Below are 26,064 nucleotides of genomic sequence, written 5' to 3'. Positions count from 1 at the left end.
AAAGTAACGAGTGCCATTGTAGGCTTGTGTGGAATTTGGTCCCCAAATATCTGCTGAAATTAAATCAAAAGGCTTGGTAACCGTGCTGATAGACTGAGAAAATGGAAGTTTATGTTGCTTAGCAAGTGGACAAATTTCACAAGAGAATTGAGATAAACTTGTAAGCCTTGAATTTAATCTTTGAATTTCATTTAATACATGATGTGTCATGGAATTATGCCTCAGTCTATAATGCCATAATTTGTAATCATCAAACTTTGAAGTACTGGTGGTGTTAACGTAGCTAGAACAGGAATTAGAAAGAAACATTTGTAAAGTGTTGGAAGCTGGTGTTGAAGGTTGAAGATGGTAAAGGCCATTATGCATTGTCCCCATGCCAGTCGTCTTCCAAGATGAAAGGTCCTATATGTAGCAAGAGTTAGAAAAAAATATGAGACAACAATTGGAATGTGTAGTTAAAGATTTAGCTGAGAGCAAATTAAAGGAGAAGGCTGGCAAGCATAGCACATGCTTGAGAACGATATGATCAGAGAGATGAATATCACCCACATGCGTAGCCAATGTGGTGGTGCCATTTGGAAGTTTGATGGTGTGGGAAACAAAAGACATGTTATGCGTGAAAAGATGGGGGCCACAGATCATGTGATCTGTAGCTCCAATATCAATTATCCAAGAGGAAACTGATTTTGTGAAGGTGTGTGATGTGTGTGTGAAATGGCAGGAGTGAATACTAGAGACAGGGGAAATTTCGGTGATTGAGGAACTGGAACATGCATGGTTTGCTGCGGAGGTAACTACCGGAGACTGAGAGGATTGGAGCAAGGCGATGAGATGGTTATACTGCTCTTGAGTAATAGATGGTCCATTGCTTATTTGTTCATGTTCAAGTGAAGATTGATTAGCGTAGGATTTAGATCTGGAGTTGTTTCTGTGACCTAGAGGAAAGCCATTGAGCTTGTAGCATTTATCTTTGGTATGGCCTGGTATGTTGCAATATGTGCATACAGGAAGATTGGGGTTGGCTTTGAAGTATCGTTCCAGTGAATGGCCTGAAATGTTGTAGTGGGAACAGAATAATCGATCCTTACGTGAGGAAGAATGACTTCATTGGTTGGGTCCTTTTGCCGCCATTGCAATCGGAGCAGAAAGGGAGTAAAATTGGCGTCGTCTTTCTTCCTGTTGGACAAGAGATAGAACACGATTTAGTGCAGGAAGAGGATTATAGAGGAGTATTTGGGCACGAATAGCATCAAATGAGTTATGTAATCCCATAAGGAATTGCATAACCCTGCTTCTGTGATTATATTCCATCAGATTCTTGACTACACCACATGAACATGACGACATTGGTTCATAAATCTCCAGTTCATCCCAAAAACTTTTCAATCGGTTGTAGTATTGGCTAACCGAATCATCATCCTGTGTAAGTGCCGAGATGGACTTGGTGAGCTAAAAAATTCTTGGAGCATTTTGAATCGAGAATCGCTCGCAAAGACCATTCCAAACATCCTCAGTGGTTTCAGCATGAGCTATGCTTGATCTGTGTTCTAAGGCAACCGAATGTTGAATCCAAGCTATCACCATATCATTACATCATTCCCAAGGTGCATACAAGGGATCTGCAGTTTTTTAGGGTTTAGAGATTGAGCCATGATAAAACCAATTTTGTTTTTTATATCACCATATCATTACACATTGATTACTTCGATGTGGTAAAAATATTAACAGAGAAAGGAGACCCTGATTTTGATCATTCGGCTAATAATTTGGGGGAAACTCCACTCTATCTTGCTGCTGCCAGAGCACGCAACTCGATGGTGATACAAATATTAGAAAGATGCACATCAGCAGCCAATGAAGGACCCAACGGAAAGACGGCTTTGCATGCGGCAGCTATCAAGTGTTTTCCAAGTAAGTTGATTTAAGTTCAAAATATTACAATTTTTATCCCAATAATTATTATTTTAATTACAATTTTATCCTTTATAAAAAATTATTAAATAAGACATAAAAGATAATAGCTATTTAATTTGATTTGATAATTAATGTTTGTATAAAATCAATTTTGTTTTTAATTGGTGAGTTCATCTTATTTCATTATATTTTTAAATAAACTCATATTTACAATTGTAATGTAGTGATAATTGTTTCTGGATATGATGAATATTGGGTAGAAATAATGGAAAAAGAATATTAAATAAAATGGCTATATTTGAAATAGGTGGGGTTCATATATATGTAGATATTTATAATTTTATATATGCCTAAATTTTTAATGAGGTAAATGGCTATATGTCTAAATTGATAAAAAGTGGAGGCCAATGAATCACCCTATTATTAAATTTTTTAATTCTTCTAATTAACCCAAATGAATATTTCACTTAAATTTTACAATTTAAATACAATTCTTATATTCTACAAGTACTGAAGAATCAGAAATCAATCTATTATGTTCATTTACTGAAGAATCAGAAATTTCCTCTGCCTGTGTTATGATCATTAATCTCTCTTTCCTCAACACACACAGCGAATTAAAGAAGGCTAAAGTAGAACCATCTCGTCTTATAAGACTCTAGTTCTCTCTTAAGTTTTGCCGCTTCAGGATCCACGCTAACTTTTTGTAAAAAAAAAATCTATATCTCTATTTTCCGTTCGTATCTTTAGTGGAAGAATCGCCGAAATTTGGAAATGAAGAGTTCAGGAGTTAGTCCAGACAGTTACTTATAATGTGGTCATAGATGAACTTTGCAGAAAGGGAAATTGCACGAAGCAAATAGGTTGTCGGAATTGCTGATTCAAAGAAGTGTGGATCCCGACGTTTATACTTACAACATTTTAATGAATGGTTATTGCTTGGCAGATAGAATTGGTGATGCAAAGGAGTTGTTTGAATATATAACTAGAAAGGGGTATAACTAGCAGACAACATCAGGTCAATACCCCTTGTCTAGTTATAGAATCAAACAACTTCTTGTATCACCAATTTTATCTGCCAAGCAATAATCATTCATTGAAATGTTGTGAGTATAAACATCAGCATACACACTTTTTTGAATCATCCATTCCGACAAACTATTCGCTTCGTTCAATTTCCCTTGCTATGACCACATTATAACTGCGTCTAGACTAATTCCCCAACTCCATTTCCAGCCTTTCTAGTAACTAAATTAACTTCACTGAACAAGCCCTTAAAGAAAAAGTGTAGAATCTGCTAAAGGAATTGCCTTTAATTCATAAATTCATTCATTTTTCTAATAGGGCAAACCTTTGGGGAAGAATTCGGGGACTTTTTGCTGCTCTTCGCCACAATTATAACAGTCTTTAATGAAGACGAAGACGGAGAAGATAAAGCATAACCGCAACCGCCAAATGGAAATGTAGCTGAACGGTGGTCCAAGCTTCTGGAGTTAAGAAAGAATAACTAAAAAAAAAAAAAAAAAAAAAAAGGTCAGTGAATTATCAGGAACAAATAGTTTTGGAGCAGATAATTATCAGTGTGAATTATGCAGAATGTAAAGTTTCCAATCCTAATAAGCAGAAAATTATCCTAAAGGCAGTAACCTAGACGAAATCAAAGAACGAAACAATACTGAAGCGATCAGAGAAAAACTGATTCAATGATCAGAGAATTGAATAGCACTACATACACTTTACACTTTTTTGGGTTGCAGAGAAAATACCGGGAATTATTTTGTTTTCTAAACAACCAAACAGAAAGTCAATTATCAAGGGAAAAACAACGAAAAAAGAAGCAAAATTTAAACTTCTGTGTGTAGAGAACATTTATTAAAAAAGCAAAAACTAGATCCGACAAATAACAAAAATAAGAGCAGAAAATTAAAAAAAAAAAAAACGAAGATATCTGACCGACCTTGTTCGATAGAAGAGAGACGCTCGTGATTATTAGATCTGAGTTTTGTTGTTTTCATTGTTTTAGTGATGCAGGACAAATGGGCATCTTTTAAATGAATAATTCACAAAAAAATAAAATAGTACTAAACGGCATAGTTTCTAATCTTACAAACATGTTCCCAGAAAACCCTATAGGTTTGAAAAATTACAAACAGACCCTGCGATCTGAATTGATCTAAGAAAATAGCAAGATAAGCGGCGGACTTATAAAACCCTAGATCTGAGCAAATAGCAAGATTATATAGGTTTGAAAACTTATAAACAGACCCCTATGATCTTAATTGAGCTAAAAAAATAGCAAGATCCGCAACGGACCTAGAAAACCCTAGATCTAAGAAAATAGTAAGATTCCTAGATCTAAGAAAATAGCAAAATTACCAACAAACTTGAGGAGATTGATGACCACAATTAACGATCTGATCGTACAAGAGAAGATTCTGATACCAAGTTAATTTTTTGTGAAAGAGAAGGCTATGAAACCAAGTTAATTTTTAGTGAAAAAAGTCTACACATATAAACTATTTGATAGGAATACTAATTGCACTAACTTAATGATGTGGGACAAAAAAATAACCCGAAAAACCTAGACTATATCGTGAGCCCAAATATAATTGGCTTTAAGCCTAAATATATAATCATACAATTAACAAATGAAACATAAATAAATAAACCAAACTAGAATGCACATAAAAAATAAATGTTAGCGTATATATATAGTTTTGCTATATAAAAATATATATTCTTTTAAGATCAAGAAAAAAAAAATTGTGTTTTGTTTCTCATAGACGTCTAAGCCAATTTTATATTTGATCTTTAGAAATATCTTATCTAAATGTATTTTCTCTCAAGTTTCTGCATATTAATTCTACAATCATGTATTTTTTAATTTTATTTATCCCCTATTATGTATATATATATATAAAAAAAAAGTCTATCTTTTTATTTAATTTTTATATGCTCATGATTTTTTCTCATTAATTTATGATTTATTTGCTAAGTATGAAACACCCTTTTCTGTTGTTCTCATACCCCCGACTCAACACAAAGAAAACATAAACAGAGACAGAAGAAAGAATTTGAACAATGTAAAGAACTTAGAACAAGAGAAAGAACAAAGTATAAAGGAACGAAAAAACTTACAAGTTGACGCAGCGGAAGGCTCGGACTCGAGTGGTCAATTTCGAAAATATGATAGAGATAAATTCCCCAAAGGAAGTAATAAGAGACTATCGAAAACTTGAATGAATAACTAGGCACATAACAAACCTATTTATAGTTGACTAATCATAGTTCTACTAGGAAAAGTAGATAAGAAATCTTAATACTACTAAAACAATGAATTTGAATTTCAATACTACTAAAACAATGAATTTGAATGATAATACCGCTAAAATAATCAATTGAAATCCTAATACTACTTAAACAATAAAACATAGAATAAGAAATCAAGTAATATTCCTACATCACAAGTGAAGAGCGTAGAAGATAGAATACTGTATAGCCGTCAAAAAAATTAGAGCAAACGACATATTCCCACTTGAGGTTTAGCGAAATCCCAAATTGATACCTATGAATGCATTTATTTTAGATTCTCACCCTTAAAGTAACGCTTGTTTCCTTTATTTTAACAGATTCTTAACTTCTCACTATAGTGTGGTGCATGTTAGTATGCTAAAGTGCGCTGATGCTTTCTTTGGCTGAACATTAGCTCATTTTAGCAAAAAAATGCTCACATTAGCAACATTCAAGTAGGTGGTTTTTTGCTTTTTTTGGCCGATTTCAAAGTTCAAAATTACTTCCGCAACCACCGTTGGACTCCCACAACCTCCTCTACAAAGCTCATACCTTTTTTTCGACCTCACTCACCATTTCCAACCAATTCCAATCATCATCAACGGTGTTAGTTTAAGGGTGAGAATTAGGAATAAATACAACCAATAATATCAACTTGGGATTTCCCTAAACCTGGGTGGGAATTTGTCGTTTACTCAAAAAATTATTGGAAAGGGTTAAAGACGAGCGTTATGAATTTATAGTAAGTGTAGTCCAAATCCTGTTTAAATTATGTTTCCTGTTTCAATTTTAACTTAACTACTTTTTACTAAACTCTTTAATTTTTCCTAAAGGGACTCTTAACACTTTATTTTAATTTACATTCGAAGTGGAGAATGATCACACTCACCATACATGGCTCCAAAATTATGAAAGCATTTCTAAATAAGTGAGGCAGGGAGCCATTATAAATAACTACTATTTTCCAACACCAAATAATTGGTTTTTCACATTGCTCTTTGTGAATAATAAACCTTTGCTTATGTGAAAGTCTAGCATAGAAAATGTACATTTGTTTATATAAGAAAAATACAAGTATTATACAACAAGTAATTTATACAAGATTCAATGTCAAGATCATATCCCTTTTCTGTCCACAAAATAATGAGGAAGGAATGTGCTCAATAAATTAGCTAAGCTATTATAATTTATAAATGACATTCATTTTATTTCTCACTTGGCGTCAAGATAAGTCCATTAATGATTCACTTCGTTTCAGGAAAAAGCACCACATATAAGAATTGTTCATATATCTATCTCCCTATAACCATGAACCATTCAGATCTCTCCTACAACTTCCAAGCAAAAGGGAACAGAGTGACATCCAAGATTGAAGAGGTCAAACACAATCAAAATAGCAATTTTGTCCATGAACCCAAGAATGGAAAAACGGCGATCAGCAACCTCAACAACAATGGTTTGTCTCTCATTCTCCCTATCCTACTCAGTTTACCTTTCTTCTGGTGCTTTGGTGGAAGATTTCGATAACTCTGAAAATAATAGGGGAGGGGCTTAAAAAGAGTGTATCTCGTGGAGTTTAATGTGATTTTACCTACAAAATAGCTTCAGTAATGTCAAATCAATAGGTTTCCACTGAATCACTGATTAACTAACATGAAAATAAATTAAATTAAAATGAATAAAAATCCTTCAAGAATATATATCCATAAAGCCAACTTTATTAATGTTTTTTTGTATATAAATTGGTATGAAATAATGGAAGGGGATGATATGATATAACCTTGAAATGAAATNGTAGTACCGTCATATGGTTTCATGTTGGGGATAGTGAATTTCTAGGGCATGTCAGCCAGGGCGATCTCATCCACAAAGGGTGAATCAGCGTAGCAATTCGGTCTGCTCTTCTTGGTTGGGACTGGCATCCCTGGGATGCGCCTCATTACTGCCTCAACGTCGGCCAGTCTTTTGGCCAGTAACTATTCCACAGGGGAAGGGGATACTATCGGGTCATCCCGTCTTACCGGGTCTGGTACGTTCTGTGGGGTCATCCCTCGGGGGGTAGTCTGATAAATCAGTCCGTCGTGCGCTCCTTGGTAGCATGTGTCTTCGTTCATCCCTTCTGGTTGGATGACTCCCATTGTCACTGTTATATTGTTCCTCCCCACATGAATGGTCAGGGGAGTTATGTGGTAGTCGTTCGGTCCTTCGGGATGGATGGGTTCAGGTGCTGGAGTTGGTTTGGTTTGGCCATTCGACCCGCGAGGGTGAGCCGGGCCGGATGGGGTTTGTGTTTGGGTTGACTGGAGGTGAAATGGTATGGTGGGGATGGGTTGATCCTTCGGGTTCTCTATTGCTGGATCGTTTTGGTCATGAGGTTGGGATGGATCGACTGGACCGCGCACTGTTGTATCTTTATCTCCATTAGTCAGAACGGAGTAGTCGAGCGCCAGTGCGTTAAACTGACGCAGCCCTTTACCGGAATCCGAGGGTCGATGCTCTGGTGTGGAGAGGGGTTGCATGGATGGGATAGTGGTGCGGAACCGATTGAGGGGTGCTTGGTCAGGCAGAAACTCGAGTTCATAGAATCGGCTTACTTTCTCTTTGAGCGACTGGTTCTCGACCCTGATGGATGTGTTTTCGGCTTCCAGTACGGCCACCTTGTCTAAGTTTTGTTGCATGAGAGCGGTCAAAGCCTCCAGTCTGGCCTCGAGGCCTGAGTTAACGTCGTCTAGATTGTCAGCCATGGAATACTCCTCCACATGGCAAGGTTCGTCACGCCGAATGATTGCTAGCCCCACGGTGGGCGCCAAACTGTAGACGTAAAAATCTACCTGTACGGAAAGGAGGGTCTGATCCCGTGAGGTTGATGCCACTAGCGATCTGCTGTACCTGCACACGTAGAGAAACACACGCGTGAAGCGAACGGGAAACACCAGGGTGGTGTTTGCCGTAGGCACTCCGACGCTCAAGTCAGTAAGGCTTAAAGGCTTAATATAGTGAGGGCTAGGGAATTAGAAATTACCGGAAGTCTAGTCGGGGACCGTGACTACGGCGAATAAGTGAAACTCTCAAGTAAAGAGTCTCGGGTATGAAGGGGTAATGTCGATGTCCCCTGTGAGAGGGCTGACCTCTGCTTATATAGTGATTGTCTGGTCTCCCAATCCTGGTAGAAGTAGGAGTCTTAGTATGACTCTGATGTCAACCCTAGAAGAATCAGGGCCATAACCAGCTGTCTTATCAGCGTCCGGATAGGAAGTTAACTTTGATTAAGAGGATAACTCCGAACAGGAAAGTGATCAGGAATGGGAGGTGAGTTCGTGGGTTCTATACTCGCCCATAGACTTGAGAAATGGGCTTGGATTAGGAGACTCGTGCCCACGTGGTTCGGCCCGGCTACACATTGTACCGAATGGGCTTAACGCGATAGGGTCATCAGGATTGGGCTTCGCTGCTTCTTCAGTGTCACGCCTATTTTTCTATTTGGGCCAAGGACGATTTTTTGCCCTAACAAAAGTCTAGCATAGAAAATGTACATTTGTTTATATAAGAAAAATACAAGTATTATACAACAAGTAATAAATACAAGATTCAATGTCAAGATCATATCCCTTTTCTGTCCACAAAATAATGAGGAAGGAATGTGCTCAATAAATTAGCTAAGCTATTATAATTTATAAATGACATTCATTTTATTTCTCACTTGGCGTCAAGATAAGTCCAATAATGATTCACTTCGTTTCAGGAAAAAGCACCACATATAAGAATTGTTCATATATCTGTCTCCCTATAACCATCAACCGTCCAAATCTCTCCTACAACTTCGAAGCAAAAGGGAACAGAGTGACATCCAAGATTGAAGAGGTCATACACAATCAAAATAGCAATTTTGTCCATGAACCCAAGAATGGAAAAACGGCGATCAGCAACCTCAACAACAATGGTTTGTCTCTCATTCTCCCTATCCTACTCAGTTTACCTTTCTTCTGGTGCTTTGGTAGCTCGTTTTCGATTTGACTTGCTGAGCTTTTAGCGGCTTTCTCGTTTCCAACTTTCTTGTCTAGCTCATCCCAACCACCAAATCTCGGGCCACTTTTGCCATCTTTCTCATATGAACCACCGTCTGTTGCCACCCATGACTGATAACTTCCCCTACCTTTGCCAGCCTCATTTTCTTGTTTAACCTGGCTTGTTTTACTATTTCTTGTAGCTCTTGCAAAAGGTTTTCTTCTGCTCTTGGTCCTGGATCTGGATTTTGGTTTATTGCTTGCACTCCCCCAAACTTTATCAACTGCAAGAGAGACTAATGACTGTCCTAGAGGAACTGCTAGTGCCATTAAGAAGGCATTGGGGCCTGTTCCCAACAACAATGATATGGCAATGGCTGGAAAAATCCAACCAAAAGCTCTAAGTATCTGCAGATGGTAGCAAATTATCATGAATTCTGTAAGGGATCAACATGACATAAATCTAAAATTTTCAAGTATACTTGATATATGGTAAGGATATAATTTACTGCTTGGGAGAACTAAAACTGAACAATATTGGCAAACTGCAAATGAGCTAAATAAAGGGTCAGAAGAATACAGCGCAAAATGAAAAGGCACAAGACTTGCATGTATTGTCAAGGAAGTTTGATAGTGGTAGCAAGTTACAGTAAAGCTTCATTTTTCTTTAAGCTTTTCGAATTTAGCTATTCACCACCTTACCCTCACTGCTATCATAAGCATTCATCTAGAAGTAAACAAGTAGGACAGAAACATTTCCCACACACCACAGTCCGCAGTCTTACATCCCTAGGATAACTGTACTACTAAGCAAAGCAAATAATTTCAACATGGCAGAATACTCTGGAAATTGTACTATTTACTCCTTTATATTAACCCACATAAAATTTTGTTGACTTCCACAAAAGTCAGCGTGACCTGCTAATAGTAGAAGAGTTCTTTGAATTAAGAACCATTTACTGCCCTTTCTGTTTGATAAGTTATGTTACTAAAACTTCTTAAGTTCTTGAAGTTGTCCTAGCAGCAAATATAAGAAAAAGGGAAATAATGATGTAGAAGATGGATATACAAATTTAAAGTCTCTCCCTTGACCAATCATCGCGTCACAGCATAATAATCAAACAAATGGAATTTAACTAATGTGTTATGCCACAAGAAATTTTGCAAATACCCTGTAAGTACTTTTGATGCTTTATGCTTGGTTCATTGTTGTCAAGTATGTACTAACTTACAAAAATGTAGCGATGCAAGTCGAGAGATAAGTGATTAAATTAGTATAAATTTCTCCCAATCTTTCCCTTAGGTACCCTTCTGTTTTCTAAAACCCGAATGACCTGCCCCATAAAATGAACAAAGTGGACAGCTGAAGTTCTATGCTTGGCGAAGACAACTGCTTTTGGAATGAATTTCAGCTAATATGGATCTTACCAAGCATAGTGAAAACTTAAATTGTTTATAATTGATCTCAACTGCAGGATTAGCAAACAGAACAAGATAATATCAAAGATTTTTCTAAGAAAATTATTTATAAGATTTCAACATGCTTCAAATATAATTAAAAGAAAACGTAAATTTTTCCATAGGCACCTCATTCAATTTTATCACATTTCTCTGCTATCTAATTCAAGCAACTAAGTAACCGAAATTGAACTGAAACAATTACTAATTCAAACAATTTCAAGAACAAAAAAGAAAATTTTATTTTATAATTACCTTAAAAATCCAAAACTCATCTTCCTCATCAACTTCCCATGGATTATCAAAATCAAAATCACTGTCCTTTTCGGACCACCAGATTCTCTGCTTCGTGGAGAAACCACCGGGGTGATCATCAGTGTCGGAGTAAAACCCATCATCTTCGTGATTGAATCTGGAGCGTCCAGAGGGTGTGGGTCCGGCGTTGGCGTCCCATTTAGAGCGGTATTTCACAGGGCAACAACTCCAAAATTTAGTGTTGGTAAATGTGTTGGGGTTTAGTGAACAGGAAGTGAAGGGCGTGTGAGGTTGAAGTTGAAGAAGAAGAAAGTGAAACTGAGCTTGAGCTCCCATGGCTTCAAGACTTGCTTTTTAAAGGATAACATAATAATAATAATTAATTTATGGAAGAAGATAGGCTTTTCTATTTGTTTTTGTTTTCTGGAAGTATTTAAAGAAAGGGTGTGCTTAGTAATTCTATTATGCCTATATTAGTTTTTTATAATAATTAAAATTGCTTTTCTCTTTGGCTGAAATTAAATCATAGAGCTTCTTAAAATCAGAAATAAAATATTTTTTTTTATTTTTATATATTAAATATGCTTTTTTAATTATTCAATTAAAATGACTTGTTTGATCAAACACTTTCAATGCATTAAACAACTTTGAACTAAAGTTCAAAATCCAACACATACTTCATATTCTTAGATAAAGATATAAAAAATTAATCTTTGGTGCGAATATTTGAAGTTTTTAACGTAAAAACCAGCTTCACGAAATGCAAAATGAAAGACAGCAATTAATTTATGTTTTATACATCAAGAACTTAAAAACATATGTAACTTGGAATTTTGAATAAACAATATTACACTTACAATCTAATTTTATAAATTTTCTCTCACAACCTCAACTTGACAGTTTGTAATTGGTCAGCTCGCAATAGTTCCTACCTGCAATGGGTCTCACCTGTCACATTGCAAACTGATCAATTGCGAACTGTCATATCGGGGTTGTGAAAGAAAGTTTGTAAGATTGGGTTATGAGTCAATCTTTATTATTTTCGAATATATATATTCAAAAACAGTAATGCTAGGTTCACAATCTTCTCTCACAACCCCAGACATGACAGCTCATAATTAGTCAACTCGCAAATGGACAACAGAACCCATTTATGAGCTGACCAATTACAAGCTACCACTTCAGAGGTTGTGAGATTGAGTTGTGGAACTAGCATTACTCATTCAAAAAAAGACACTAAATAGAATATCTCCAAATTTGCTTTTTTTTTTTTTTTTTTTTTTTTTTCTTATAACCAAGATATTTGGACCAGTTTACGTGCAACTAGACTAATCCTTGTGGGAGACTAGTACAGCAACCCACCGTCACGATCCCTCACTTAAATCACAGATACTAAGATGGAGAATCGAACCTGAGACCGTGCGTTTATCCACACTATCACCAATTTATCCTAACCATGTGAGCTACCCAATAATGAGTGAAATTTGGTTATATTGATACGTGGAAGTTGCTATATTTGTGATGCAATCTATATTTTTCTTGAATTTCAACAAACAAGATTACTTAATTGATTTAATAGCAGATAATTAATATAAATATGTGAAAGTTTAGACATAAATCTCAATTTATTTTCTGAACCTCACAGTTAAATTAATGTCTTATACTATACCATATACGCATAGCATATAGTTAAGATTTCTACAATTCAAAAATAATTCCAAGAAACAATTTAGATGATTGGATTTAAGTAATAATAATTAGATAAATCTAAAATTAGTCTTCAAACAATCACAATCACTTTCTCTTTATCTTTTGATATACAGTAAAAAGAGAAAAAACCAAAATAAAAAAAAATAAAAAATAAAAAATTGGAAGAATCGACTTAATTTGTCTAAGATTCTTGTTTACAGTCATTCTACAAAACCAAACTCTTCAGAAATCACAACACCTTCTACTAGCCAGCTACTTCAATACATTTAGAAAAAGCCTTTGTAAATCTAAATCAAAGTTCAAAAGTATCATCCTCTTCCAAAATTTGCCTTACTGCTTCGCTCTCTTCTTCATCATCAATCACTAAATATGGATTCTTCTCAACCGGCCTAAAATTGTAGTAAATGAACATATAAAACGCCAGGCTCGCTCCCTCCGCCGCCGCATTCATAATCCATTCATATCTGTAATATACAGTCGCCCCTATTGCAGGAACCACAATTCTTGTGAAATATAAATATCCCACCACAACAATGTAGAATTGCTTGAAAAGGGTTAATTTTTCCAGGTTCTTAGCCGCTTTTCCATCTGTTTTTGATGCCTCTTTCAGGCTTCTTATCGACCAAATTATCGGAAAAAATACAGCACAGCAACAAATGATATCAATCAACAAGAACATATGATTCCAGGCCATCCAATCTCTTGTTGAAGGTCCAGTTTCATTGATCACAACATAAGCTATGTTTTCCAGAACCTGTAAAGGAATTACTGTCATCAAAACGTTTTTTTCGCGTTCCTGAAGGTATGGTTTCAGGAATGACCAGCCAGTGCCTATCAGGATTATCACAGTGAACAACATTATGCCTTTGAAGAATCCGAAAATGTAAAATGCCACATCCCAACCGTGGGGAGTTCCAGTATTGCTCACATACATTTTGTCCTCGGAGGCACAGATCATTTTCAGGGCCTTTACAAGAAGCAATGCAGCCATTATCATATGGATTTTATCAACTGTTTGTCTTTCTTTGATGCAAATGTAAACCCACAAACCGAAAAAACATGTGTAAATGAGGAAGAAAATGAGATGAAGTTTTGGTAAATGTGTTTCCCCTGCAGGGAGATAATCTTTTGCACCATCTTTCATATTATACATTTCAGTTTCAACATCCATGGAGACCTGAAATTCGGGCTGGCAGTTTCCGAAAAGCAAAATATATTCATCAGGATCATCGATGGCTACAGAACCGGCATAGGTTGAATTAGGCACAAATTTTTCTATTCTGTAGACCAATTTCACATACCTGCTTGATAAAACACAAAAGTCAGCAGTGTACTCAGACTCATTCACAATTTTCGGAAATGCAATGTCCCTGGCGAGGAAAAATCCCAGGGAAGAAGGTTTGAGTTCTGCATTTGGTTGTTTTGTTTTCCATGAAATATCCCTGATGGTAATAGCCGTCTTGCCACCTTCTGCAAATCCGAAACGCTCGAATATGATCATCGACCGCGAATCATCGATAATGTGAGTGTTCTTGATCTCAGAAAAGGAGCCTGGAATGCTAGAGATGATGATGAATAATGCAAATAGCATGTAGTATTTGAAATGTTCCATGGTGTTATAGGGACTGAAAATTTTTTGGGGACGACGAGAGATAATTAAACAAATATTAGTGAAATAATGGTAGAGGTGAAAACATGCAGATGGATGTGAGGTTTTCCATTGAATGGTGCCTAGATTTGAGTGGTTAATAGTTGTGGTATGAATAAAAGAAAAATGATTGGCCTGGCAAAGATTTGGGGGAGTGAAGGAACAATCTTAAGACATGTGTTGAGTTTGCACTAATACTAGTAATGAAATTTTGTGTGTTAGGATTGTTATGTTAACAGGAACGATAAGAGTTAATTAATAATATGAAATCATACTTTTAGCAAAATAAAATATACCTAAGTACAATCTTCTTATCATAGGTTTTAATTTTGAGCAATAGAAATACTCTAACTGTTCAAACTGAAGCCCATTAGTTTATTATGGGCTCAAGCCTCAATATGAAGCTACAAGCCCAATTAATTAAGTAATCAATTCTAAATTAATCTCACATTGGCAAAAGAAAAATTTGGTTTCATTTCCATTATAACAAAATACTCAATTGAAATAAAAGTATAGAAGAAGAAGAATATTTTTTTTGATACAATTATATTCCCATTTAAACTTGGTGACTAGAGACAAAAATACTGATAGCTAAAAATTACATCCTACTATTGGGTCACAAACATTGTGATATGACCTCACAAAGACACGAGAAGTATAAGGTCGAGAGTTTATCACATGTAAGTTTTTTAGTGCCTACCGACAAAAAGATAATTGTGAGTGACATAAAGTAGATAGTTTATCATACCCCATGCATATCATTAGTAATGAGAGCTAGGTCATTTTATAAGTGTAAGTATATTAGGTAAGGACACTTGCTAATTTGATTAGACTCAATATAATTATATCTAAGAATAAAAATAGACAGACAAACACTTTTCACTAATTTTTTTTCACAAACGAGATGTGATAGTTCACAATTGATCAACTTGTATTTGGTTAAACAGGACTCATTACAAGCTAATATATCAAGTTTGTGAGAGAAAATTAGTAAAAAGTGTTTGTCAGTATAGTATTATTCTATATCTAATAAGTTGAACCTAATAAGTTTTCATATATATTTAGTGTATGCTTAATGTTGGCTAGAACTCCCTCTTTGAAATGTGTAGGGTAGGGACTCTAGATTGCTTGACAAATGATTCCCTCTTTGATTTCAAAACCATATCAATTACGATTCCTGAAACTTGTCACCTTTTTATCACTTTTTCTTCTTTTCTTTTCGGATACGTATAAACACAGTGAAAGAATTATTAGAAAATAGGAACACAGACTACTCTAAGCTTTAAAAGAATGGGATCAAGTTAAGTTCCCATCAACATGACAAAAATTGGGTGAGACATATTTGTCATAATTGAGTGCATGTCCAAAATGCAAGAATATGTCTTTTATTGCTTCTTTTTAGTACTATTTAGTCTCTATTAGGATAGAAAATTTTGATGATTTTACAGTGAACACATGCACTAGTAGATAATGCTAAGCTAAGGCTTCTCTCATGAGTCATGTGGCCAATAAAGAAGATGATCTTGTCAAATCAAATCATGTGGTTTAAAGATTGTTCCTTTAAGTCAAATTGAATGAGAATATCCTTCAATATTGGCAAAAAGATAGCTGAGACACTGGCATCCACTGGATCCTAAACCACTAAATTTTGCAAGAAATCCATCTTTTTCAACTCTTTTTTGGCAATAAATTAACCATTGGAATCATTTTGAGAGAGGAAGGAAAGTTCTGGTGACCTATATACTATTGGTGTTGCTTTGTGAATGATTGTTGAGTATGACTAGCATTTGCTTAGAAAGAAGATTGGGACCTTCGTATTGCGAATCATGTTGAAGATTGGAGGAGTATTTTTAACTCAACAAGCACATTCCAACAAAATTATAACATAAAGTTTGTGCCTCAATCAATTTTCATATATAACATCACTTAATTCCATCTCACACCTACAAAATTCGAAAAGTATATTATAAACTTTTTAAGAGAGAAGTTTTTGTATATGTGTCATATACTTTGTACACTTTTAACAAATGTGGAACAATTTTGCAATACTTTCCAAAAATTATCAATACTTATGCGTTGATGCTTGATTTTGGACACCAACAACTTGCACGCGCAAAGTGCTAAGATAGTCTTAGAAGTTACACATGATGGATCCATGAGATTTGAATATGGTGTTGAGATTATATATGTTGCAGAAAATATAAATAATAGGCTGACAAGAGAGATTTTTATAGTGGTTCAGATGCTTAAAGCAAATTCTACATCCACTGTTATTTTATTGTTCTCTGACTATTTCTATGATATTGCCGTAAGACATATAAAGATGAAGAAATACTTTGCTTTACAGAGAGAAAGAATGAAGCTCAAATATATGTCTAACTCTCATATGCCCAACTTCTCTTTTTCATGAAGAGAAGTGTCAATTTATACACATATGAGGTCAATGTAATGAGTGTTTTGTAAGCTCCTTGACACATGGACAGCTCTCATCCGTTCTTCTCTTAAAATGAAATAGGGTTGGTATAAGATATCTTTGAGGCGGTATGGGCTTGACAGGAAGTACAATTTGTCTTTTAGGCACTTGTTGAGCTGACATCAGCGTGACTCTTTAGGCATAACATTATGATTTTTGAAAAGTACTAAAAACTTCTTAAAAGATCAAAATTTGGTTTAAAATTAAAAATCCCACCACAAAATTACTAAAACTCTCCATGCTCCTACCAATTATTGAAGGTTTGTGAAACTTAGGAAAATATAATGGACACCTACAAACTTAAAAGAGATTAATTTTTCTTTTAAAAATATTAAAAAATTGTCTGAAAATTATTATTATTATTATTACTCCATGCTCCTACCAATTATTGAAGGTTTGTGAAACTTAGGAAAATATAATGGACACCTACAAACTTAAAAGAGATTAATTTTTCTTTTAAAAATATTAAAAAATTGTCTGAAAATTATTATTATTATTATTATTATTTTTTGGTGACCGGTGGTGTTCGGACTAATTTGTTCGCACCTCGACTAATCTCCTGGGCCCTAAAGTTGACAATCGGATAAATCTTCCTAGTAGCCACCCCTATTAGTAACCCAGATAGATTAAACTTAGGACTTCTTGAGTAATACAATCAAGAGTCTTAGTTGACCGTTGGAATACTCAATGGCGGTTAAATTATTATGTTCCTTGGCTCCACCTAAAGCAAACTAAAAATCTGATGAAGAAAAAATTTTATTAATCTTCAACTTTACAATAATAGACATGATATTGTCTTTTTATACAAATTCTTTAACTATGATTATCTTAACTAAAGTTACAAACCAACTCTAGTTAACTTTTCACTTTAAAGTCAATATCTTGTTTTAATCATCATTCAACTTCACCCACCTACCATTTGTCCGAAAATATATATTACATGCCCCTACGCTTTTTGGAAAGTATTACTAACTCTCATAAGAAAGTATTTTTTGGTATAAAAATATCAAAAGCCCCTCTACAAAATCAAAAAAAAAAACTCTTCACCTACCAATCAATTATCAAAGAGGTTTGTAATATTTTTCGAAAATATACTATGAGCACCAATGTTTTTCAGAAAGTATTACAAACTTTATCAAAGATCCGTCTTTAGCATAAAAACATTAAGATCGCTCCTACAAAATTATCAAAAATCCTCTTAGTAGATGTAAAACAGGTCTATAATACTCTGCGAAAATTATGAAAAAGCAAGAATTAAACCATATTTTCTACAAGATAGATGATAATTATTTTTCTTTTTCATAAAAGCTTGTTTGGAAGAATCAAGATCTTGACGATGAAACCGCATTAGATGGAGGCTATAGCTTTTCACATGCAATCATTAAAGAGTCTCCGGAAAAGAATGGTGTAGAGAAATTGATTAATTCTTTTTAATTTTTAATTATCATACTTCATTGATACCTTAAAGAAGTGGGTTCCCACAATACAATTCTAAATCTTCAAATTAAGGATCATGAATTCACTTTTTGTTTGGAATGGTTTTGTTGGATTTTGTTTCTTTCTTGTATAATATTAACACTTTTATATAAAAAGAATATTGAAGTCATACATAAAGTAATAATAAAATAAAAAAGAGTTGAAGGTTCCATTGCTGACTGAAAGGGCAAACTCAGAATATGCGCAACTTAAAAGCGCCTCTAGTTTCCACTAAGTTTTGTCCCTCAGTGCTCTTTCCAAAACATCCATTTCTAATAACATAAGCTCAACTTTATAAAAAAAACAAATAAAAGAATAGAAAAGAGAAGAAAAAATATTGTTGTGAGGATTAATTAGGGTTTAGTATTCCAAAGAGAACTAAAGAAAGAGCAACAAAGTCGGGAAGTAGGAGCATATGTTTAATATATTAATGGTACCTTAATTCTACTTTGATTGAATGTCACATTAGAAGAGGGATCTTTTATGAATCATGCTGCAGTGATAACGTTAATTAAGTTACAATAATAATGTCATCTTGTAGTTGGATATTTGAGAGAGGTTTTTTTATATCATCGAGGGTGTTAATTTTATTTGACAAATTAAGAGACCGTTGAGTCTCGAATGTACCAACGATTTTTATAAATTATTAAACAGTCTTTGTCAAGGGATTTATATACCCTTATAAAGGTTTTTTTTTTTTTTTTTTTGGGATATTTTTAGAGGGATTTTGATATCTTTAAGAGTTTCATTTTTATATACTTTTAAGTGGATTTTGGTAATATCAAGTGAAATTTGATAGTTTTAAAAAATCATTGGACTTTTAAGACTTAACAGTCTCTCAAGGATAGATAAAATTAACTCAATATTAAAGGTGGCTAAATAGAAAACTAGAAACTTGTTTTTGAGGGATAACCATAATTTAAAGCATAAATAAAATGAAAAAAGAAAATATATTATTGATTTTGTTGATGTGGAAAAATTAAATTGAGTACCTTTGATGAGTTTTATTTTTTAAAATATATATATTATACTTTTAAAAAGGAAGATAAACGAAGACAAAGTACCCATATGATAAATTGAACTATATTTTAATCTTATTGAGAAGACATTGTCAAAGTTGTTTTTAATTTAAGAATTAAAATGAAAAAAGAAAAAAAGAAGAAGAGAACTACGAAAACAAAGAGAGGGTAGGGTGCGTTTGTTTCTTTATTTTTCCCCTATTCTATTCCTATTATTTCCAAAATAAACATTTGTTTCCTTATTCTGAAAATAATATTATATTTTATTCAATTATTTTTAAACCCCCTAAGTTTGTTAATTTAACTAAACACCAAAAAAAAAGTTTAGAAATTGACAAAAACATCCTCACCCACCCACCCACATTTGCTAGATTCCGGCCACCACCGCTGGAAGGTGGCCAAAATCTGGTATAATGGTGCGCGTGCTATCGGTTGGATTTGGCCGGTATTACGTCGATATAGTCTTTTCCGGCCAGATCCACCGTAGATCTAGCCAGAAAAGGCCAGATCTACTGCCTACTGCCAAAGATCTTGTCATTGGCAGCAAGATCTTTGGCTGTAGCTAGTCGTCAATGACGACCATATCTTTGGCCGTCATTGACTACCAAACGCGGCCAGATCTGGCCGTCAATGACCAAATATAACTGTAGATCTAGTTGAAAAAGGTCATCTCGGTGCACGATCAGCCAGATCAAGCCGGTCGTGTGTCGATACGGCGACTCCAGCCACCCTCCGATGGTGGTGGTCAACTGCCGGTATTTAATGGGTGGGTGGGGGTGTTTTTGTAATTTTTAATATTTTTATTACAGAGGTGTTTAGTAAATTAACAAACCTAAGGGGGTGTTTTTATTAATTTCCAAATCCTACCTCGTTATTAGACCTGGCAAAACAGGTGGGTGGGTCGGGTACGATCCAGGTTAAACGGGTACGGGTCAAATGGGTACGGGTCCTTATACGGGTCGAGATATATGGGTCCAAAATGTTGGACCCGTGCCCTACCCTATACGGGTACGGGTGGACCCGCGAGTGGCCCGTATTTTCTCTCTCCAGATTTTAGTTTTTAATTTCACCCTATACTACCAATTCTTGAATACCAAATTCACTAAAACCTTGGTTCTCAATAGCTTGTTGTTGACCTAAGACTAACATGTTATTACCAAAACTTTTCAATTCCCAGCCCATCAATATGTTTTTACTTCTTGCAGAAGAATCCGAAGGTGAAATTGTATCATTTGCAATAGATCCTTTCCCCCCAAAAACATGGCTCCAAGACTCCATTAAATTGCATACAAACCCAACACACTTCAATTCAAGCAACAAATTTAAACTTTTTCTTTAAACACTTTTACCCAAACACCAAGCTTAATTAAATTTAAAATCCTCAAACAAGTTTCACCCNGAGTTTCATTTTTATATACTTTTAAGTGGATTTTGGTAATGTCAAGTGAAATTTGATAGTTTTAAAAAATCATTGGACTTTTAAGACTTAACAATCTGTCAAGGATAGATAAAATTACCTCCATATTAAAGGTGGCTAAATAGAAAACTAGAAACTTGTTTTTGAGGGATAACCATAATTTAAAGCATCAATAAAATAAAAAAAGAAAAGATATTATTGATTTTGTTGACGTCGAAAAATTGAATTGAGTACCTTTGATGAGTTTTATTTTTTAAAATATATATATTATACTTTTAAAAAGGAAGATAAACGAAGACAAAGTACCCATATGATAAATTGAACTATATTTTAATCTTATTGAGAAGGCATTGTCAAAGTTGTTTTTAATTTAAGAATTAAAATGAAAAAAGAAAAAAGAAAAAAAAAAAGAGAACTATGAAAACAAAGAGAGGGTAGGGTGCGTTTGTTTCCCTATTTTTCCCCTATTCTATTCCTATTATTTCCAAAATAAACATTTGTTTCCTTATTCTGAAAATACTATTATATTTTATTCAATTATTTTTAAACCCCCTAAGTTTGTTAATTTAACTAAACACACAAAAAAAAAAAAAAAACTTTAGAAATTGACAAAAACACCCCCACCCACCCACCCACATTTGCCAGATTCCGGCCATCACCGTCGGAAGGTGGCCGAAATCTGGTATAATGGCGTGCGCGCTACCGGTTGGATTTGGCTGGTATTGTGCCGATATAGTCTTTTTCGGCCAGATCTATCGTGGATCTGGCTAGAAAAGGCCAGATCTACTACTAAAGATCTTGCCATTGACAGCAAGATCTTTAGCTGTAGCTAATTGTCAATGACGACCATATCTTTGCCCATCATTGACTACCAAACGCGGCCAAATCTGGTCGTCAATGGCCAGATATAGCTGTAGATCTAGCCTTTTTCGGCTAGATCTAGAGTCGATCTGGCTGGAAAAGGCCATCTCGGTGCACAATCAGCCAGATCAAGCCGGTAGTGTGTCGATACGGAGACTCCAGCCACCCTCCGACGGTGGTGGTTGATTGCCGGTATTTAATGGGTGGGTAGGGGTGTTTTTGTAATTTTTAATGTTTTTATTACAGGGGTGTTTAAAAATTAACAAACCTAAGGGGGTGTTTTTATTAATTTCCAAATCCTACCTCGTTATTACCACCCAACTCTTACTTTTTCAAAAATACTATCCAAAATACTAAAACAAACGCACCCTTAATAACCAACCCAAGGTGAAACCCGACAAAGTTGCTGGTTCCGGGTTGACCGATCGGTCAAATCGAGTGTCCAAAAGTTTAAAATTCACAAATGCACCCCTAAAAATTCATTAAGTCCCTAAAGTTTGACATTTAGCAAACACACCCCAAATACAAATCAGTGGTCGACTAGTTGGCGGCGACAACACACCAAATGCAATCCCAATCATCCTCTTAGCCATTCCTTAGAAAATCTACCTAAGATCTGGCCAAAATCGGTTCAATTTTGACAAGATCTCACCACCGCTGGCATCGACAACCCTCTCCATCACCACGAAAATACTCCCCCCAACCTACTGACCAAAACCTATCTCACCCCACCCCCATTCGCCTCGCCAATCACCGATAAACGTCAGTTGTTGCCGCCGCAAGTTTTTTTTCGATCTACGGTCGATTCACTCACCGGAAATCACTTTCGTTGCCACCATTGCACTCGCCGACCTTTCCTCTTCAAAAGCCCATTATCGTCGCCTTCAATTGTTCGCCAATCACTATCCCAATTTTTAGGGTTTTCGGTGAATAGGAAAATTGGTAACTCGACCAAGGCCCAGGATACTGATTGAACCGATTGAACCGGTCGAGCCGGACCAAGTTTTAAAACAATGAATTTTGAACAATTATAATTTCTTCTACAAAAATTATTTAAAGAATTAGATAATTAAAATTATTTATTACAATTAAAAAAAATTATAATAATTACAATTATGTTGAATGAACCTTAATAAATTATGAATTTAAATAAAATTTTCTGGAATATTTTAAATATAATTATTAAAGTTGATTCCTCCAACAAAGGAAACGTTACCCTCTAGTTTTAATCCTTGAAACCCTCATAGGATCCTTCTAGGAAACATGTTCTTATTTGGCATGGCAAATAATCAAGAAAAGCCACAAGTTGCGAAGAACTTGGAAGCCAAGTAATTTATATTTATTTTCTATTTTATGCAAATTAATTATTTAATTAAATATAAATGCTAAAGCCTAAAGGAATCTTCCCACCATCCTGAATTAATTTGGTAAACCAAATTATAAGGAAATAATAATGTTGTATTAAAAAATAAAAACACTCTATATGATGTGAAGCACATTGTCTTCTTAAAATGTATGACGGTGCGGCTAATCACTCCGACCATCTGGGGATTAATTTAGTAATGGTTTAATTAAAATTTTAATTCAACCAATTATAACCATGGCATGCTGATATCATTCTCTATAAATTTAAATATAGTAGAATTAAATTCATAATGTAAATTAATAAATGAAACTTGACAAGAGAAGATCTCGATGTTTAAATCTAAATTATATGTTTATTTGTTGCATTTATTATTATATTTAGTCCATCATAATAAATAAATTGTTGAGATAAATTAGTTTGTAATTGAAAGTTTTAAACCCTTATCATGTTGATTAAAACTTATGCAGAATTAAGATTACTTGTTCACGTTGTGCTTAATGAGTTGCTAAACTAATGATTAAACATATAAACCATACACGACATAAAATAAAGCACATAACTCAATTTTACACGGTTCGGTAACATGCTTACATCTATGAGATTAGAGGTGGAACAAATGGGTCAGGTTATGTGGGTCAACCCTAACCGGACTCGCATTAAGACAGGTTCAATCTGGACCGCCTAAAAGGCGGGTTGGGTTCATATACCCCGCAGGGCGGGGCGGGTTTTAATATGTCAACCCGACGGGTTAATTCTTTAATTTTTTTGAAAAAACCCTCCAACCCACCGGGTTAGCAGTTTTCAACCCGACGGGTTGGCTCGCGGTTTGGACGAAAAAAATAAAATAAAATAAAAAAATTTTGCAAATACCCCTTTTACCCTTGAAATATAGTCGTTTTATAGCAGTTGAAGGGATCTTTTCTGTTATTTTCTTTTTCCATTTTTTTCTATAAATAGGGCCTAAACTCTCATATTTTCTCACATCCCAAATTCTTTCATTTTCTTTAATCTCTAATGAAATCTCTCAATTATTCTCTTTGTTATCAATTTGCTCTCATTTTAATTTTTATTAGTTTTTGCAATTTTCAATTCGTATTTCCGAATTCCAATTCTCCTTCTTTAATTTTTTATTTCTTCTATATGAATTTTTTTTTTTAACTACAATTAATAGATATTTTCATCCCATCGATTTCGATGATGAAGGAAACTATCCTAGTCCCCCTGAATTTACTAACATAAATGCAGTAGATTCAAATAGTCCCGCTTTCCCAATCTCAGAATCCGATACACCTCATATCAAGACTTGCCTTGGATGTTTTCTCTGTTCTTGTCTCAATCGTCTCATCCGAACAAACATTTAGTGCAAGTGGAAGAATTTTAAATGAAAGGAGGACTAAACTTTCACAAAAAATGATTGAAGTCCTCACATGTCTTCGAGATTGGGAACGGTCGCGCCATCAGGATCAATATGAGGTTGTCGACAATACTTTAATAGAATCATTTCAATTTTGTAATATAGATGATACGGATGAGGGAGGTCTTAGTCAACCCCCAAATTAGTTGTTTTGTAAATTAATTGTAAATTATTGCACTATTTTTTCCTTACCAAGTTTTTATCCCATTAGGTTTTTCTTGGTAAGGTTTTTAACGAGGCAATAATTATTGTAATTTCTTATTTTATTTTTTGATAAATGAATAAATCTAATTTTTCTTATACTACAATTTCAGTGTATTAAAATTGAATTAATATTTTAAATGTTAACAAAAAAACAATTAATTTAATTGAATTATTGGTATTTAAAAAGTTAACTAAGAAGTAAAAACAATTACACAAAAGAAAAAAAATTAAAAAACAAAAAAAAAAATATGGGCTAACCCAGCCCGGCCCGTATCAAAACCCGTCGGGTTAGGGTTGGCAGGCTGGGCTGGGCCAGCCTTTTTGGCCAAGAGGCGGGCCTAACCCGACCCGCCCTTGTTGGCGGGCTAGGTTAGGCCCGGCCCGCCAATTCCTATAACCCACAGCGGGCCAAGTCGGTTATTTCCACCTTGACATGGGACCAAGTCCAGAAGAAGCTAATCCATTATAAAATAATTATGTGTTCAATTACAAAGACAAGAATAAGTATCAGTTGTAAAAACTTCCTATTTGGACAACACTTCAATCTTCGCTCTTTAGTTGAAACTCAAATCTTCATAGTCTAGCTTCTCCTCCACGAGACCACCAGGTCGCACTTGAGCTCCTCTCAAGTTTCAACAATGACGAATTATTTCGGTAGTAGCAGCTCGAACATGTCTAGATCTCAACACGGAATAGCGTTCCAGAATCAGCTCATGCAAGCAAGAGATAAAACACGGTAATTCAAAGCCTACCAAAGCATATTTGAAACCTACAAAAACTAAACAACCTCAAAGAAAATATTCAGAGAATAATGGAGGTAAATAATATGGCTTCCTTCCAAAAGGTCACAATAATAAAATGATTATTTATACTTAAGTGACTTTGAAAGGATAAACAAGAGACCAAACCTGTTTTGGAAGGATTCTTGAAATCCTAGACTCCTTTATAGGAAATAATTCTTTAGTCTATAATCTCCTTATAAGAAAAGAATTCTTAAAATCATAATCTTCTTTTAGGAAAAGGATTCTTGAAATCATAATTAATAAAAACTTTTCTAACTCACATAATATATAATGTCCACAAATTTTTTTTTTTCACAATTGGAAATATAATCACATTTAATTAAGGCAAATGCGATATACATGAATATTAAAATAAAATATGCCAGACGTTTTGTGATTACTGGGATTTTGTTGTAAAGACCTTTAAAGTGAAACTAAATTGATTCAATCCAAATGAATAAGTTGACAAAATTAAAGTACTTACAGTAATAAAATAATGCAATTGGTTAAGGTTCATTCATCATAGTGCATTGCTTTGAAATCATTAAAGAAGATAATGGGTTCACTGGTGTTTACAGTGTTTTTGTTTGACTATTAAACCAAGCATGTTTATAATTATAATTGAATAACTTTTTTTTTTCTTTTTTTTTTCTTTTTTTTTTTTTTTTTGAGAAGTTGACCTAATTATACTTACCGACAGCTAATTAACCTTTAAAATTTTCTTTAATTTAGAAGTAGGTGTTTTTCTTTAAGTATAATAATTCTTCAAATG

The 26,064-nt window shown here is 34.5% G+C and overlaps 2 protein-coding genes and 1 long non-coding RNA gene across 5 annotated transcripts; all 3 read right to left on the bottom strand.

The window, feature by feature from the left end:
- Positions 1-2,461: 2,461 nt before the first annotated feature.
- Positions 2,462-3,959, bottom strand: LOC116145753. Its single transcript, XR_004130424.1, has 2 exons — positions 3,872-3,959; positions 2,462-3,421 (listed from the first exon to the last, which is right to left on the bottom strand). It is a non-coding gene; the product is annotated as an uncharacterized LOC116145753 (long non-coding RNA).
- A 2,575-nt stretch (positions 3,960-6,534) lies between these two features.
- On the bottom strand, positions 6,535-11,288 carry LOC116145769. 3 transcript variants are annotated; one of them, XM_031431211.1, is made up of 3 exons: positions 10,923-11,288; positions 9,169-9,617; positions 6,535-6,684 (listed from the first exon to the last, which is right to left on the bottom strand). In XM_031431211.1, exons 1-3 carry the CDS (start codon positions 11,256-11,258, stop codon positions 6,594-6,596), a joined length of 876 nt encoding a protein of 291 aa, XP_031287071.1. In that variant the 5' UTR covers positions 11,259-11,288; the 3' UTR covers positions 6,535-6,593. The 3 variants fall into 3 exon arrangements, with proteins under 3 accessions (XP_031287071.1, XP_031287072.1, XP_031287070.1); XM_031431212.1 differs by having other exon boundaries at positions 6,535-6,697; positions 9,182-9,617; XM_031431210.1 differs by lacking the exon at positions 6,535-6,684 and having other exon boundaries at positions 8,727-9,617.
- A 1,636-nt stretch (positions 11,289-12,924) lies between these two features.
- Positions 12,925-14,244, bottom strand: LOC116145787 (protein CANDIDATE G-PROTEIN COUPLED RECEPTOR 7-like). The gene has a single exon (XM_031431229.1). It carries the CDS (start codon positions 14,242-14,244, stop codon positions 12,925-12,927), a length of 1,320 nt encoding a protein of 439 aa, XP_031287089.1.
- Between the last annotated feature and the right edge of the window lie 11,820 nt (positions 14,245-26,064).

Source organism: Pistacia vera, unplaced genomic scaffold (genome assembly GCF_008641045.1).
Source record: "Pistacia vera cultivar Batoury unplaced genomic scaffold, PisVer_v2 Contig467, whole genome shotgun sequence".
Lineage (NCBI taxonomy): Eukaryota > Viridiplantae > Streptophyta > Magnoliopsida > Sapindales > Anacardiaceae > Pistacia > Pistacia vera.
The sequence above is the reverse complement of the archived record's forward strand: the minus strand, read 5'-3'. Positions and strand labels throughout refer to the sequence as shown.

Bases quoted from the DNA above. Each gene is read 5' to 3' on its own strand.
- LOC116145769 (XM_031431211.1), bottom strand. From the start codon at position 11,258: ATGGGAGCTCAAGCTCAGTTTCACTTTCTTCTTCTTCAACTTCAACCT. The intron at 9,618-10,922 runs GTAATTATAAAA...TACCATCTGCAG, and splicing joins ATGAGTTTTGGATTTTTAAG to ATACTTAGAGCTTTTGGTTG. The intron at 6,685-9,168 runs GATAGGGAGAAT...TAAACTGAGTAG, and splicing joins AAGAAAGGTAAACTGAGTAG to GATAGGGAGAATGAGAGACA.
- LOC116145787 (XM_031431229.1), bottom strand. From the start codon at position 14,244: ATGGAACATTTCAAATACTACATGCTATTTGCATTATTCATCATCATC.